The sequence below is a fragment of the Tachyglossus aculeatus genome, chromosome 2 (assembly GCF_015852505.1).
Source record: "Tachyglossus aculeatus isolate mTacAcu1 chromosome 2, mTacAcu1.pri, whole genome shotgun sequence".
Classification (NCBI taxonomy): Eukaryota; Metazoa; Chordata; class Mammalia; order Monotremata; family Tachyglossidae; genus Tachyglossus; species Tachyglossus aculeatus.
The window spans coordinates 45,712,302-45,727,326 of record NC_052067.1 but is presented as its reverse complement, the minus strand read 5'-3'; the positions used below and the strand labels follow the sequence as shown (position 1 = coordinate 45,727,326).

The 15,025-nt window shown below is 46.6% G+C and overlaps 1 protein-coding gene and 4 non-coding genes across 5 annotated transcripts; 2 read left to right on the top strand and 3 right to left on the bottom strand.

Moving 5' to 3' along the window:
- Positions 1–4,299: 4,299 nt before the first annotated feature.
- On the bottom strand, positions 4,300–9,937 carry GPR141 (G protein-coupled receptor 141). Its single transcript, XM_038761929.1, has 2 exons — positions 9,877–9,937; positions 4,300–5,396 (listed from the first exon to the last, which is right to left on the bottom strand). Exons 1-2 carry the CDS (start codon positions 9,935–9,937, stop codon positions 4,405–4,407), a joined length of 1,053 nt encoding a protein of 350 aa, XP_038617857.1. The 3' UTR covers positions 4,300–4,404.
- On the bottom strand, positions 7,074–7,211 carry LOC119924951. The gene has a single exon (XR_005449628.1). It is a non-coding gene; the product is annotated as a small nucleolar RNA SNORA7 (small nucleolar RNA).
- On the bottom strand, positions 9,567–9,702 carry LOC119925045. Its single transcript, XR_005449717.1, has one exon. It is a non-coding gene; the product is annotated as a small nucleolar RNA SNORA7 (small nucleolar RNA).
- A 1,576-nt stretch (positions 9,938–11,513) lies between the features above and the next one.
- Positions 11,514–11,655, top strand: LOC119923670. Its single transcript, XR_005448930.1, has one exon. It is a non-coding gene; the product is annotated as a small nucleolar RNA SNORA7 (small nucleolar RNA).
- A 2,565-nt stretch (positions 11,656–14,220) lies between these two features.
- Positions 14,221–14,358, top strand: LOC119924714. The gene has a single exon (XR_005449410.1). It is a non-coding gene; the product is annotated as a small nucleolar RNA SNORA7 (small nucleolar RNA).
- The last annotated feature ends 667 nt before the right edge of the window (positions 14,359–15,025 follow it).

Sequence of the window (15,025 nt, the reverse complement as noted above, 5' to 3'; positions counted from 1 at the left end):
GACACATTCCTCACCTGTACTGGACAGCAGCAGCATGGGACAGAGTAGAGGGCAGAGACTCGAGTTGACTGCATGGAAGGAGGCAGTGGTAAACCGCTTCTGGATTTTGACCAAGAAAACTCTATGGATCCACTACTAGAACAATTGCAGATGGAGGTGGGACATTCTCAGAGAGATGTGGCCATGACGTTGCTATGGGTCAGAGGCGACTCAATCGCATAAAACAAAATAAGACAAGAAACCATTCACTGCTGACTTTAATAATAATAATAATTGTAGTCTTTGTTAAGTGCTTACTAGTGTCAGAAACTGTACTAAGCATTGGGATGGATACGGTCTCTGTCCTCCCTGGGACTCACCAGCTAAGGGGTTGGGGAAGAACACGTATTGAATCCCAATTTTACAGTTTAAGAAACTGAGGCTCCTACTTAGACTGTGAGCACCATGTGGGACAGGGACTGTGTCCAGCCTGATAAACGTGTACCTATCCCATCGCTTAGAACAGTGCCCAGCACATAATAAGTGTTTAAAGAATACCATTTTGAAAAGTGAGACATAAGAAGGGAAGGGTAGTGCAACATCATCAGAATTAGAAACACTGTAGTCTAATGGAAAGAGCACAGGAGTCAGTGGACTTGATTTCTAATTCTGCTCTGCTACTTGTTATTGTTATTCTGTATTCTCCCAAGTGCCTAGGACAGTACTTTGATCACAGTAAGTGCTCAATAAATACTATTGAATGAATGAATCTGTCTGCTGTGTGACCTTGGGGAAATCACTTCACTTCTCTATGCCTCAGTTACCTCATCTGTAAAATGGGGATTAAGATTGTGAGCCCCACGTGGGATGTGGACTGTGTCCAACCTGATTAGCTTGTATCAACCCCAGCGCTTAGTACAGTGCCTGGCACATAGTAAGCACTTAACAAATACCATTTAAAAACAAAAACTATCTGTACTCTAGCAATCAACTCAGTTCATTCACTCAATTGGATTTATTGATGACAATGTGTGCAAAGGGCTTGGAAGAGCACAGTATAACAACAGATACATTCCCCAAACAGACACATACTCAATGATATGTATGGAGAAGCAGCGTGGCTTAGTGGAAAGAGCACAGGCTTTGGAGTCAGTGGTCATGGGTTCAAATTCCAGCTCCGCCACTTGTCAGCTGTGTGACTTTGGGCAAGTCACTTAACTTCTCTGTGCCTCAGTTACCTCATCTGTAAAATGGGGATTGACTGTGAGCCCCCGTGGGACAATCTGACCACCTTGTAGCCTCCCCAGCGCTTAGAACAGTGCATTGCACATAGTAAGTGCTTAACAAATGCCATCATTATTATTACTGAGGGCTTACTGTGTGCAGAGCACTGTATCAAGCACTTAAGAGGGTACAATGTAACTGAGCTGGTAGACACGATCCCTGTCCACAGTCTAAAGCTTTACACTCTAGAGGCACATTTGACTTTGTCCTTCCCCCAGACTCCAGCCCCCTCCCTTAGCTCTGGAGACAAGCCAACAGGAAGTCCCTGTTCAAACTCCCAACATTCCCTGGGGCCAGACACCCCAGACACCTTCCCTTCCAGGCAGAAGGTATCCCTGAGAGCTTTCAGAGAATGCCTTTTTCCCTTACAGCCAAAGGAAATAATTTGCATTATCAGTCAATATTTATTCCATGACCCTAAGGGTTGGGTCCCTAAACAGCGTGGAACGCATTACTCTAGCCTTCCAGGATTTAATCGTCATAGCCAAAACACCAAAACATGCATACTAAAGAACATTGGACAAAATGTCTACTGGTTGATTGAATGTTTTCTCTCCTTCCTTTGTTTTTGTTCCTATTATGGAGAAGGAGAGGAGATAATTTGGAGGAAAGGGAGAGAGTTGGCATGGAAGGAGAGGACATGGGAAAAAAGCAAAGATAAGAGGATGATGTAACATCAGAGCACGTGGAAAGGACTGGTCAGGAGGACCAAATAATATCACTGAAAGTCAATTTTCCATAGGTTGTGACTGATGACACCTACTTTCACTCTGGTGCAGGTATAGTGATTCTTTTAAAAGCTCTACCTGTTGGAGATTCATCTGGCCCAAGACTTGGGCCATCAACCATTATCAAACAAAGCAAGAGACACACGATGTATAAATAAATTCCCCCCCATGCTTCAGTCCCCCTGTGAACCAGAAGCGCAATCGTGTGGGGATGTTTCCCCACATGGCCCTAGGAAGTGAATCCCGGAAGGCCCAGAATAATGCAACAATAAAATAATATCGCCATAATGTCCTGACATAGTATGCAGGTGGGGGGAGGGGAGGGCAAATAGGGACTCCAATGTATTTTTGGGGTTTGGGGAGGCAACAGGAGGTGAGTCTACTCTGTGTGTGGAGAAGCAGCATGGCCTAATGGATAGAGCCCGGACCAGGGAGTCAGAGGACCTGGGTTCTAATCCCGCCTCTGCCACTTGCCTGCTGTGCGAACTTGGACAAGTCACTCCACTTCTCTGTGCCTCAGTTTCCTCATCGGTAAAATGGGAATTCAATACCTGTTCTCCCTCCTACTTGACCATGATCCCCACGGGGGACAGGGACAGTGTCCGACCTGATTAACTTGTATCTGCCCCGGAGCTTAGAACAGCTCATTGTGGGCAGGGAATGTGTCTGTTTATTGTTATATTGTACTCTCCCAAACACAGTACAGTGCTCTGCACACATTGAGTGTTCAATAAATTTGACTGATTGATGAAATAAGAGCTTAATAAATGTCATAGTAATTGTTATTATTACTGAGGAACTTGTACAGGGAAGACAGTAAGGAAGCAGCATGGCCTAGTGGATACAGCACGGGCCTGGGAGTCAGAAGGACTTAGGTTCTAATTCTGGCTCTGCTACTCGTCTGCTGTGTGACCTTAGGTGAGTCACTTAACTTCTCTGTCCCAGTTCCCTCATCTGTAAAATGGGGATTGAAATGGGGATTGAGACTGTGAGCCCCATGTGGGGTAGGGGCTGTGCCCAACCTGATTAGCTGGTATCCACCCCAGAACTTAATACAGTTCCTGGAGAAGTAACATGGTGTAGTGGATAGAGTGCAGGCTTGGAAGTCAGAAGGTCATGGATTCTAATCCCAGCTCCACCACTTGTTAGTTGCGTGACCTTGGGACTTAACTTCTCTGGGCCTCAGTTACCTCATCTGTTAAAATGGAGATCGAGACTGTGAGCCCCACATGGGACAGGGACTGTGTCCAACTTGATTTGCTTGTAACCATCCCAGCTCTTAGTACAGTGCCTGGCACATAGAAAGTGCTTAAAAAATACCTTCATCATTATTATTACAGTAGGTGCTTAATGAATATGACAATAACAAAAATAATGATAGGGGAGGCTGTTAGAAATGTAGGCCAACAGAAGATGCTGTAGTTCCCACAGCGGGAATGGGCATCTTCCAGGAGTTGGGAGGGAGGGAAGGAGAGAGGGTGGAGGAAATGCCAGTTAGAGCCCAGATTCCCCCTGGGGACCTGCCAACACATGCTTCCTGGGTTTTCTGATTCAAGGGAATGGACCTTCTGACTGCGTCTCCATCTCGCCTATCTTGCCGCCAACCCCTCGCACAAAGTCCTGCCTCTGGCCTGGAACGCCCTTCCTCCTGAAATCCAACAGATGACTCCTCACCATTGACTTCGAAGCAGTCCATCCTCTTTCCCCCTCCTACCTCACCTCACTACTCTCCTACTACAACCCAACCCACACACTTCGTTCCTCTAATACTAACCTCACTGTACCTTGATCTCACCAGTCTCACCGCCGACCTCTAGCCCACATCTTGCCTCTGGCCTGAAACGCCCTCCTTCCTCAAATCTGACAATGACTGTCTCCCCCTTCAAACCTTTATGGATGACACATCTCCAAGAGGCCTTCCCAGACTAAGCCCCGCTTTCCTCTTCTCCCACTCCCTTCTGCATCACCCTGACTTGCTCCCTTTATTCATCCCCCTACCCTAACTCTCCATAACTTGTGTCCATATGTGTAATTTCTTTCATTTATATTAATGTCTGTCTCCCCATCTCTAGATGTAAACTCGTTGCGGGCATGGGATGTGTCTGTTTATTGTTGTATTGTACTCTCCTAGTGCTTAGTACAGTGCTCTGCACACAGTAAGCACTCAATAAATACAATTGAATGACTGAAAGAATGACGAGAGTTTTGTCTTAGGTAAGCTCGTTGTGCGCAGGGGATACGTCTGTTTATTGTTGTAAACAAATCATTATCATTGTAAAAAAATATGATCAACTGACAGAGAGACCACATGGAGGAAAATCCCAAATCCTGGCAAAAGGAAGCCTGAGGATCTTTTTCCACTTCTCCTTCCCTCCTGAGAACCTCACGAGCCAGCTCAGCTAGTCAAGGGGCCCTAGCAACAGGAGAGGCTACCCCGCAGGTGGATGATATTCTGTTTAAACCAACGGCTCCCACCGATCACAAATAAGAGCAGGTCGAAGCAGCTGAGGGCTGATAGGCTGAGGAAAACTTCGTTGAAGAACTCCAGCTGACTGCATTTGTCCTTCGGGCTCTCGTTCTGGAGGTAGTGGAGCCTGAAGAGGTGATAGGGGAGGAAACAGACGAAGATGATGCCAATGAAGAACAGGTTCTTCAGCTGAGCCCAGAACTCCTGGTGGGAGAGGAAAGGATGGGGCAGCTTCCTCATCACCGTCACGGTGATGAATACCTGGCAGGCCAAAAGGAGGCAGGCCAGGACGATGACCCCGGCAGCAATGAAGTAGTTGACGATCTTCACAGGGTAATGGGTCAGCTCCTTCTGGAAGCTGAAGCAGTGCTTCTCATCATACTTCCCATACGTCCCATAGTGAGAGAACATCACGGGGATGATGAGGACCAGGATCAGAAGCCACAGGGCCACGCTGGCGGCCACAGCATGCAGCTTCCGGTAGAACTCCACCTTGTCTTTCCTCTTGAAGAAGATGAGGTAGCGGGTGAGCAGGATGGCTAGGTAGAAGATGAAAGTGAGATACATGTGGATGTGGAGCATGGCACTGACAAACTTACAGAAGTCCCAGCTGAAGTCCCAGTGTTGGCGAATGAGGTAGGACAGGTGGAAGGGCACGGTCAGGAGGAAAAGGCCGTGGACCACCACCAGGTTGATGACGGCCGTGGTGGTCACAGTTCTCGTGTTCATCTTCACGAGCAGGAACAGGATGGAGATCACCCCGGCCAAGCCCACGATGAGCACCACCAAGTACAGCCTGGTCAGGAAAGGGGCCAGTATGGGACTGCAGGAGCTCACATTGTGAGACACGTTGGATGCTGCCATGTCACTCGAACGGCCCGTGGGTCCCCTGCAGGCCGATGGGCTGAGCCGGGGGGTGGTCTTCTCCTCTTTGGGAACTGGGGGGGGGTGACGACTGCTATCTGTTTATTGTTGTATCGCTCTCTCCCAAGCGCTCAGTACGGTGCTTTGCACATGGTAAGCGCTCAATAAATAGAACTGGATGAATGAATGAATGAATGAAAGTATTCCAGCCTGCTGGTATCTGCATCAGGAAATTGGCCCAGGTCTGGGCATCCCGGCATTCCCCGTGATCTGGGATGGGGAGAACTGGGCCAGACTTGCAGACAGATTCCTGCAGAAGTAGAACAGAAGTCAGAATGGAAGTTGGGCCTTTAAGAAAAGGAGAATAATGATAATAATGATGGCATTTGTTAAGCGTTACTATGTGCCAGGTACTGTTCTAAGTGCTGAGACAAAGCAGCCCACTCCATGGGTATCCATCATATGTCACAGTCCTCCTCATCATCATAACCATCATCATCATCATCATCTTTGGCCATTCAATAGTACTTACTGAGAGCTTACTGTGTACAGAGCACTGTACTAAGCACATGGGAGAGGACAATAATAATAATAATGATAGTATTTGTTAAGTGCTTACTATGTGCCAAGCACTGTTCTATGCACTGGGGCAGATTCAAGGTAATCAGGTTGTCCCACGTGGGGCTCACGGTCTGAATCCCCATTTTACAGATGAGGGAACTAAGGCACAGAGAAGTTAAGCGACTTGCCCAAGGTCACACAGCAGACAAGTGGTGGGATTAGAACCCATGACCTCTGAATCCAAAGCCAGTGCTCTTTTCACTAAGCCATGCCACTTCTCAGTAGAACAATAAGTAGACAAGTTTCCTTCCCACAGTGAGCTCACAGTCTTGAGGGGAAGATGGCCATGAATAGAAATAAATAAATTACAGGTATAATAAATAAATTACAGATAATATCAAAGTCAGAATGCTGTTGTATTGTACTCTCCAAAGCAATTAGTACAGTGCTCTGTGCACAGTAAGCTTTGTCCAAGCATTTCAAATTTGTGACCTTCGGCATTTGATATTCACCCCACCCTCAACCCCATGTCACAGTACATAAGCTCGCTGTGGAAGGGAAACATGTCTGTTTATTGTTATACTGTAACCTCCCAAGGGCTTCAAACAGTGCTTTGCACACAGGAAGGACTCAATAGATATGATAGAGTGAATATCTTCAAATTTGACATTATAAATGATCTATATTAGTCTGTCTCCCTTTCTAGACTGTAAACTCATGGAGGACAAGGAGCATGTCTCCTAAATCTGTTGTACTGTACTCTCCCCAGCACTTAGTACAGAGTAAGCCCTGTCTATAAGCTCGTTGGGGGCAGGGAATGTGTCTGTTTATTGTTGTGTTGTATTCTCCCACGTGCTTAGTACAGTGCTCTGCACACAGGAAGTGCTCATAATTGATTGACCGATTTGGATCCGTGCCCTTTGAGCATTTGATACTTGCCCACCCTCAACTCCACAGCAATTATATACATATCTTTAAATTGTTGTTGTTATGCTGTCGAGTCGTGTTCAGACCCATAGCGGCACCATAGACACGTCTCTCCCAGAATGCCCCACCTCCATCTGCAATCATTCTGGTAGTGGATCCATAGAATTTTCTTGGTAAAAATATGGAATCGGTTTAGCCATGCTGCATTCCTCATAGTAAACTCGAATCTCTCCCATGACGCTGCTGTCCAGCATGGGTGAGTTTATTGTAGCAGATTACCTTTCACTCTCTAGCCACTGGCCAAGCTAGGAATGGAATGGACAGGCTTCTGCTTGACTCTCCCTCCCATAGTCGTGACTAGTAGAGTACTGGAAACCCTCCAGATGCGACCCTGAGAGGGGATCTTTAAATTAAACATTATAAATTATCTTTATTAATGTCTGTCTCCCTTTCTAGACTGTAAGCTCACTGTGGGCAGGAAATACATCGGCTAACTCTGTTGTAATGTACTCTCCCAAGCACTTAATACAGTACTCTGCACACAGTAAGTGCTCAATAATTGATTCATTGATTAAAACACCACAATTATTATTGTTGTTATTATCAGTACTATTATTGCTGTTATTATTATCATGACTTAGATTTTACTTTTATTCCTTCTCAATATCAGCATGGTGGTGGTGCTTACTGCTAAGGCGACATCATCGTGGAAAACCTAGAACCCCAAACTCCTGTTGTTGCAGAGCTTCAGTTAAAGGGGATGTCTCTGTGGAAAATCTAGAAGCAAAAACATTAGCTGTGGTTATTACGCTGATCGCTAGCTGTCTGTCATGTCAAAAGTGATGCAACTGACACTGCGATCTACGCGTATATGTGTGTGTGATGTGAACCACACACCCTTCCTCATTGTTGGTACATAAAAACAGCCCCTTGCTGAGCTGATGGACTGATTCCAGATAAGAGACAGTTGTCTGTTTTCAAGCCTCTTGGCTGTCTGATCTTCATTTAAACCTTTTGCTCAAGAAAAGCCACCTCTCTCCCCCTTGTGAGCTCCTTAAAGGCAGGAATTTCATTTATTCAATCATACTTATTGAGCACTTAGTATGTGCAGAGCACTGTACTAAGCGCTTGGAAAGTACAATTCCAAGCAACAGAGACGCTCCCTACCCAACAACGGGCTCAGTGCTTAGTACGGTACCCTGTAGACAGTTTGCTCTGAATAAGTTGCATAGAGAAGCAGGCAGCATGGTCTAGTGGCAAGAGCATGGCCTTGGGAGTCAGAGGACATGGGTTCTAATCCTGGCTCTGCCACTTATCAGCTGTGTGACCCTGGGCAAACCACGTTACTTCTCTGGGCCTCAGTTGATGAAGCCAGTCTGCCTGCCTCCATATTCCCCCAGCTGTCCACCACATTGAGAGCTCCACATGGGACAAGGAGCATATCGGACCTGATGCATCCTGCATCAACGCCAGCACTTAGTACATTGCTTGACACATAGTAGGTGCTTAAATTCCACAACTATTATTATTATTGCCACTTCATTGAAGACTGGATTTTCCGATGTCTTAATTTGTTCTACCCTCCCTGCAGTGAACTCCCCTCTTTCTTGCTCTAGGGTTTATCCAGGCAGGCTAATATTTAGTAGCATCACTAAGGCAAACAGGCAATTGCCTCTTAACCCTGTTGAGTGGATTCTGGCTTGGCGTGGCTCTGGAAAGTGAAGAAAGACCAACAAGGGAGTGTTGCCCAACCCTTTTCAAAGAATGCAGAAGTTGTTGAAAACCCCCAAAATTCAACTTCTCTGGGCCTCAGTTACCTCTTCTGTAAAACGATGTTGGTGATGATGATGATGCTGGTATTTGTTAAGCACTTATACTATGTGCCAGGCACTGTACTAAGCACTGGGATTAGATATTATAAATTATTTGAATTAATGTCTGTCTTCCTGTCTAGACTGTAAGCTCATTTTGACACCTGTCTACATGTTTTCTTTTGTTGTCTGTCTCCCCTTTCTAGACTGTGAGCCCATTGTTGGGTAGGGACCCTCTCTATATGTTGCCAACTTGTACTTCCCAAGCGCTTAGTACAGTGCTCTGCACACTGTAAGCGCTCAATAAATACAATTGAATGAATGAATGAATGAATGAATGAATGAATAACAGGAAATTGGGTTGGACACAGTCCCCATCCCACATGGGGCTCACAGCCTCAATCCCCAGTTTACAGATGAGGTAACTGAGGGACAGAAAAGTGAAGTGACTTTCCCAAGGTCACACAGAAGACAAGTGACGGAGCTGAGATTAGAACCCATGGCCTTCTGCCTCCCGGGCCTGTGCTCTATCCACTACACCATGTTGCTTCTCTATTCTCCTCCAGGGGGAAGCTGCCTCTCTTTTCCTTAATTAAACCCAGTAATCTTCTCTGCCAGCCTGGACTCCAAAAGACTGACCTATTTCCCTGACCTCCAGCTATTAATCAATAGGTGGAATTTGTTGAGCAGGGCACTGTACTAGTGCTTGGGTGAGTCTTGTCTTGTCTCATCTTATGCTGTCAAGTTTCAGGCCCATAGTGACTCCATGGACACATCTCTCCAAGAATGCCCCATTTCCATCTGCAATTGTTCTGGTGGTAGATCCGTAGTTTCCTTTGTCAAAATCCGGAAGTAGTTTATCATTGCCTTCTTCCGCGCAGTCAACTTGAGTCTCCACCCTCGACTCTCTCCCATGCCTCTGCTGTCCAGCATGGGGGAGTTTTGACTTGTAGCAGATTGCCTTCCACTCGCTAGCCACTGCCCAAGCTATGAATGGAATGGGTTGGCCTCTGCTTGACTCTCCCTCCAATAGCCAAGACTGGTAGAGTACTGGACTCTCCAGGTGCCATCCTGGGAGGGGAGTTGGGAAAGTATAACCCAACAACATAACATATGTTCCCTGCCCACAAAGAGCTTATAGTCTAGAGGGAGCTTAGTGCTTAGAGCTGTCATTAATGTTAAGCCTCTTCAGTTTGTGCTGGATTCCTGTCTTCCCCAGCCTTTAGAGACCTCCCACAATCCACGCATCCCATACCCTGGGTCTCCTCAACATCGTCCCCCAAGCCCTGACCCAGGCCAGACCAGAGGCAGGACATAGGTGAGGGGCCAGCAGTGAGGCAGATGAGATCGAGGATTAGAACTCGGGTCCTTCTGACTTCCAGGCCCATGCCCTATCCACTAAGCCACTCTGCTTCCAATTAGAACCCGAGTTCTCATTCCGCCTCTGTCACTTGCCTGCTGTGTGACCTAGGTGAGTCACTTTACTTCTGTGCACTTCAGTTACCTCATCTGTAAATGGGGATTCAATACCTCTTCTCCTTAGACTGTAAGGCCCATATAGGACAGGAATTGTGTCTGACCTGATTATCTTGGGTATTCCCCAGAGCTTAGCACAGTGCTTGGCATATAGTAAGTGGTGACTATCGTTGTCTCTACATCATCTCATCTAACTTTCTCTTCTGCCTTTCTCCCCTTTGCTCTCCTCTGCCCTAACTTTTCCTCTTCCCTTCCCCCCCCCCCGCCCCCCCCATCTCTTTTCTCTTCTCTCCTTCTTCGGGTCTTCCCCGATTAAGATCTCTTTTCCCCTACTCCCTCTCCCTTCTGCAACACCTATGCATTTGGATCTATACCCTTTCAGCACTTGGTATTCACCCCACCCTATTGGTAATTTATTTTAATATCTCTCTCCACCCCTCTAGACAGTGAGCTCCTTATGGACAGAGTACTTGTCTACCAACTCGATCGTATTGTAATAATAATAATGATGATGGCATTTATTAAGCGCTTACTATGTGTACTCTCCCAAGGGCTTAGTTCACTGCTCTGTGCACAGAAAGTGCTCAATAAATACCACTGCTTGTGTGATTGGTTGATTAATTGATTGATGGATTCTTCAGCATTTGACCATGATGCTTTCTACTGTGTGGTTCAGGATTTTAGTTTGGGGGTCCCTAGATCAATCATGTGACTTGGGCCAGCTTGGGGGTCCCTACTCCTATCATCCCATGAACCGGTCCTGTCTAGACCCTCCTCCCCTTCTGGGCATATTGGGGTGCCCTTTACCCTCTCCTCAAGCAGCATGGCTTAGTGGTTAGAGCCCGGGCCTGGGATTCCAAAGGACCTATGTTCTAATCTGGACTCTGCCACATGTCTACCATGTGACCTTGGGTGACTCACTTCACTTCTCTGTGCCTTGGTTACCTCACCTGTAAAATGGGATTAAGACCGTGAGCCCCAAGTGGGACAGGAACTCTGTCCAACCTGATCACCTTGTATCTACCCCAGTGCTTAGTACAGTGCCTGGCACACAGTAAGCACTTGAGCCCTATGTGGGACAGGGACTGTGTCCAATCTGACTGACTTGAATCTACTCCAAAGCTTAGAACTGTTCTTGGCACATAGTAAGCAATTAACAAGTACCATAATTATTAAATACCGCAATTATTATTATTAGGTAATGAGGGATTTGGACCCGAGAGGTTTTGCTGCCGAGCTTCTGGAATATGAGAGATGACCAAACTCTCTACCTTCTGAGACTGTAAGTCCCAGCAGGGCAGGCTGCAGGCCTAGTGGGCTACCAAACTGGTAGAGTTTGAGGCAGGCAGAAGTCAAAATAGTATTGTCAACTGACAGGGCAGCAAGTGAGCTAATTATGGTGGTCACCGAGCAGACCCCCTCTCAGGAGGGCACCTGGAGGGTTTCCAGGACTCTACCAGTCTTGGATGTGGGAGGGAGCGAAAGTCAAGCAGAGGCATACCCATTCCATTCCTAGCTTGGACAGTGGATAAAGAGTGGAAGGCAATCTGCTACAAGTCAAAACTCACCTGTGCTGGGCAGCAGCGGCATGGGAGAGAGCCGAGAGCAGAGACTCAAGTTTACCACTCAGAAGAAGGTGATGGTAAACTGCTTACATATTTTGACCGATAAAATTCTATGGACCCACTGCCAGAATGATTGCAGATGGAGAGTGGGGCGTTCTGGGAGAGATGCGTCCATGGAGTCGCTATGGGTCAGAGATGACTCAAAAGCGTAAGATAAGAACTGAGCAGAGACAAGATTGGCCACATGCAAACAGGGCTCTAGACCATAAGCTCATCATGGACAGGGAACATGTCTACCAACTCTGTTACATTCTACTTTCTCAAGGGCTTAGTACAGTGAATAATAATAATAATTTTGGTAATCGTTAAATGCTTATTCTGTGCCAAGCATGTTCTAAGCACTGGGATAGATACATGGTAATCAGGTTGGACACAGTCCCTGTCCTATATAGGGCTCACAGTCTCAATCCCCATTTTACAGATGTGGTAACTGAGGCCTGGAGAAGTGAAACGACTTACCCAAGGTCACACAGCAGACAAGTGACGGAGCCGGGATTAGAACTCATGTCTCTGACTCCCAGGCTCGTATTCTTTCCACTAGGCCATGACAGTGCTCTGCACACAGTAAGGGCTCAAAATATACCAGATTGATTGATTGAGCAGTTGAGCTAGCCTGGGGAGAGAGACAGTCCGGTATGGATTTGTATCGGGGGAGAGACTTAGTGAGACCTCCCCCTAGGAATGCAGACCAGCCTGCCTTCAGGGGAACTGGGATGGGAGGGGTACTGTACTAAGCGCTTGGGAGAGTACCACACAGCAATATAACAGATACATTCCCTGCCCACAGCGAGCTTGCATTCTGGACGGGGAGAAGCAACAATATTGTCTATAATAGATTGACAACTAGAGAAAACAACAGAGGGGCAGTGTGGCCCAGTGGATACAGCACAGATCTGGGAGTCAGAAGGACCTAAGTTCTAATCTCTACTCTGCCACTTTTTTGCTATTAGAAAATTATGACATTTGCTAAACACCCACTATGCACCAGGCACTGAACCAAACGCTGGGGTAGATAATAATTAATAATAATTATATTGTTAAATGCTTACTATGTGCCAGGCACTGTACTAAGTGCTGGGGTGGATACAAGCAAAATGGGTTGGATGCAGTCCTTGTCCCACTTGGGTCTCACAGTCTCAATCGCCATTTTACAGATGCGGTAACTGAGGCACAGAGAAGTGAAGAGAGTGGCCCAAGGTCACACAAGTGGTGAAGTCAGGATTAGAACCCATGACCTTCTGAATCCCAGGCCCATGCTCTATCCACTACACCACGCTGATTCCAAACAGACCTGGATCCCTAGTAGATCTCATCCAAACATGCTGAAATGATACCTAAAAAGGGAAGGAAACCTACTGAATCAAGGGCTTAGCCAAAAATGTATTTTGGAATTTGAAAGAGAAGAAAACAGAGAACAACTATCTGGAAAACTAGGTCTCTGGTTTTAATATCCAGTTGCATTCAGGTCTGATGGTAAATGATAATACTATAACTCTGGTATTTGCTCAGCACTTACTGTGGGCCAAGCACTGTGCTAAGCTCTGCCTTAGATACAAGATCATTGTGTTGGACACTGCCCCTGCCTCATGTGGAGCTCACAGTCTAAGTAGGAGGGAGAGCAGATAGTGAATCCCCATTTTACAGATGAGGAAACTGAGGCACAGAGAAGTTAAGTGACTTGCCCAAGGTCACCCAGCCAACAGGCGTAAGAGGTGTAAGACCCCAGGTAATACTAATTATGGTACTTGTTAAGCACTTTCTATGTGCCAAGTGCTATTCTCAGCACTAAGGTAGATAGAAGTTAATCAGGTTGGCCACAGTCCCTGTCCCATCTGGGGCTCACAATATCAATCCCCATTTTACAGATGAGGTAACTGAGGCCCAGAGAAGGGAAGTGACTTGCCCAAGGTCACACAGCAGATATGTGGCAGAGTTGGGATTAGAAAGCAGGTCCTTCTGTCTCCAAGGCCTGTGGTCTTTCCCAGGGGCCACACTGTACCAAAGACCTTCTTCTTCTTCGTCAGTGGTATTTATAGAGCACTTTCTGTGTGCATAGTGCTGTACTAAGTTCTTGGGAGAGTACAATATAACAACAGACACATTCCTGCCCACAACGAGCTCATAATCCTCGCTCAGAGGTCTCAGAAAAGAGGCTGCACAATTCCAACTCCGGCTTTGAAAAATGGACCCCAAGCCCCAGTGGCTTCACCAACCTCTGGGCACTTGAAACATACTTGAGACACAGAGGAATGTGAAATGGTTTCACTATTGAACAAGAGCTCACATCCTCTTTCCAGAGGTTACTGAAAACATGAGGCAACAGCTCTGATCTAGCCAAATCCCTACCCCCACACATTCGTGGGAGGACGGAAGGGGAAGAGGAAGGGAGGAGGGAAGGAAGGTGGGGGTTGAAGTGAGGGGGAATGATTCTTGTAGTAGTAGTAACAATAATAGTAATAATAATAATGATTTGTTAAGCGCTTGCTAAGTGCCAGGCATACCGCTCAGGGTCACACCTGGAGAGTTTCCAGTACTCTACCAGTCTTGGCTATGGGAGGAAGAGTCAAGCAGAGGCCTACCCATTCCAATCCTAGCTTGGCCAGTGGCTAGTGAATGGAAGGCAATCTGCTACAAGGCAAAAGTCCCCTGTGCTGGGCAGCAGTGTCACAGGAGAGAGTCAAGGGCAGAGACTTGTTTACTCCATGGAAGGTGGCAATGGTAAACCACTTCCGTATTTTGACCAAGAAAACTCTATGGATCCACTACCAGAATGATTGCAAATGGAGGTAGGGAATTCTGGGAGAGAAGTGTCCATGGCATCGCTATGTGTCGGACACAACTCGACAGCATAAGACAACAACAATGTACCAGGCACTGTTCTAAGCGCTGGAATAGATACAAGGTAATTCATTCTTTCATTCAATTGAATTTATTGAGCACTTACCGTGTGCAGAGCTCTGTACTAACCACTTGGAAAGTACAATTCAGCAACAAAGAGAGGTAATCAGGTGTCCCACAGGGGGCTCACAGTCTTAATCCCCACTTTACAGCTGAGGGAACCTAGGCACAAAGAAGTGAAGTAACTTGCCCTTGGTTACACAACAGACAGGAAGAGTCCTTCTGACTCCCAGGCCTGTGCTCTGTCCAGTAGAAGTAGCAGTAGCGGCAGTAGTAGTACTAGTAATAGTAGTAGTAGAGGTATAGATGTCATTTGAGAAGCAGCATGGCTTAGTGGAAAGAGCACAGGCTTGGGAGTCAGAGGTTGTGGATTCTAATCCCAGCACTGCCACCTATCAGCTGTGT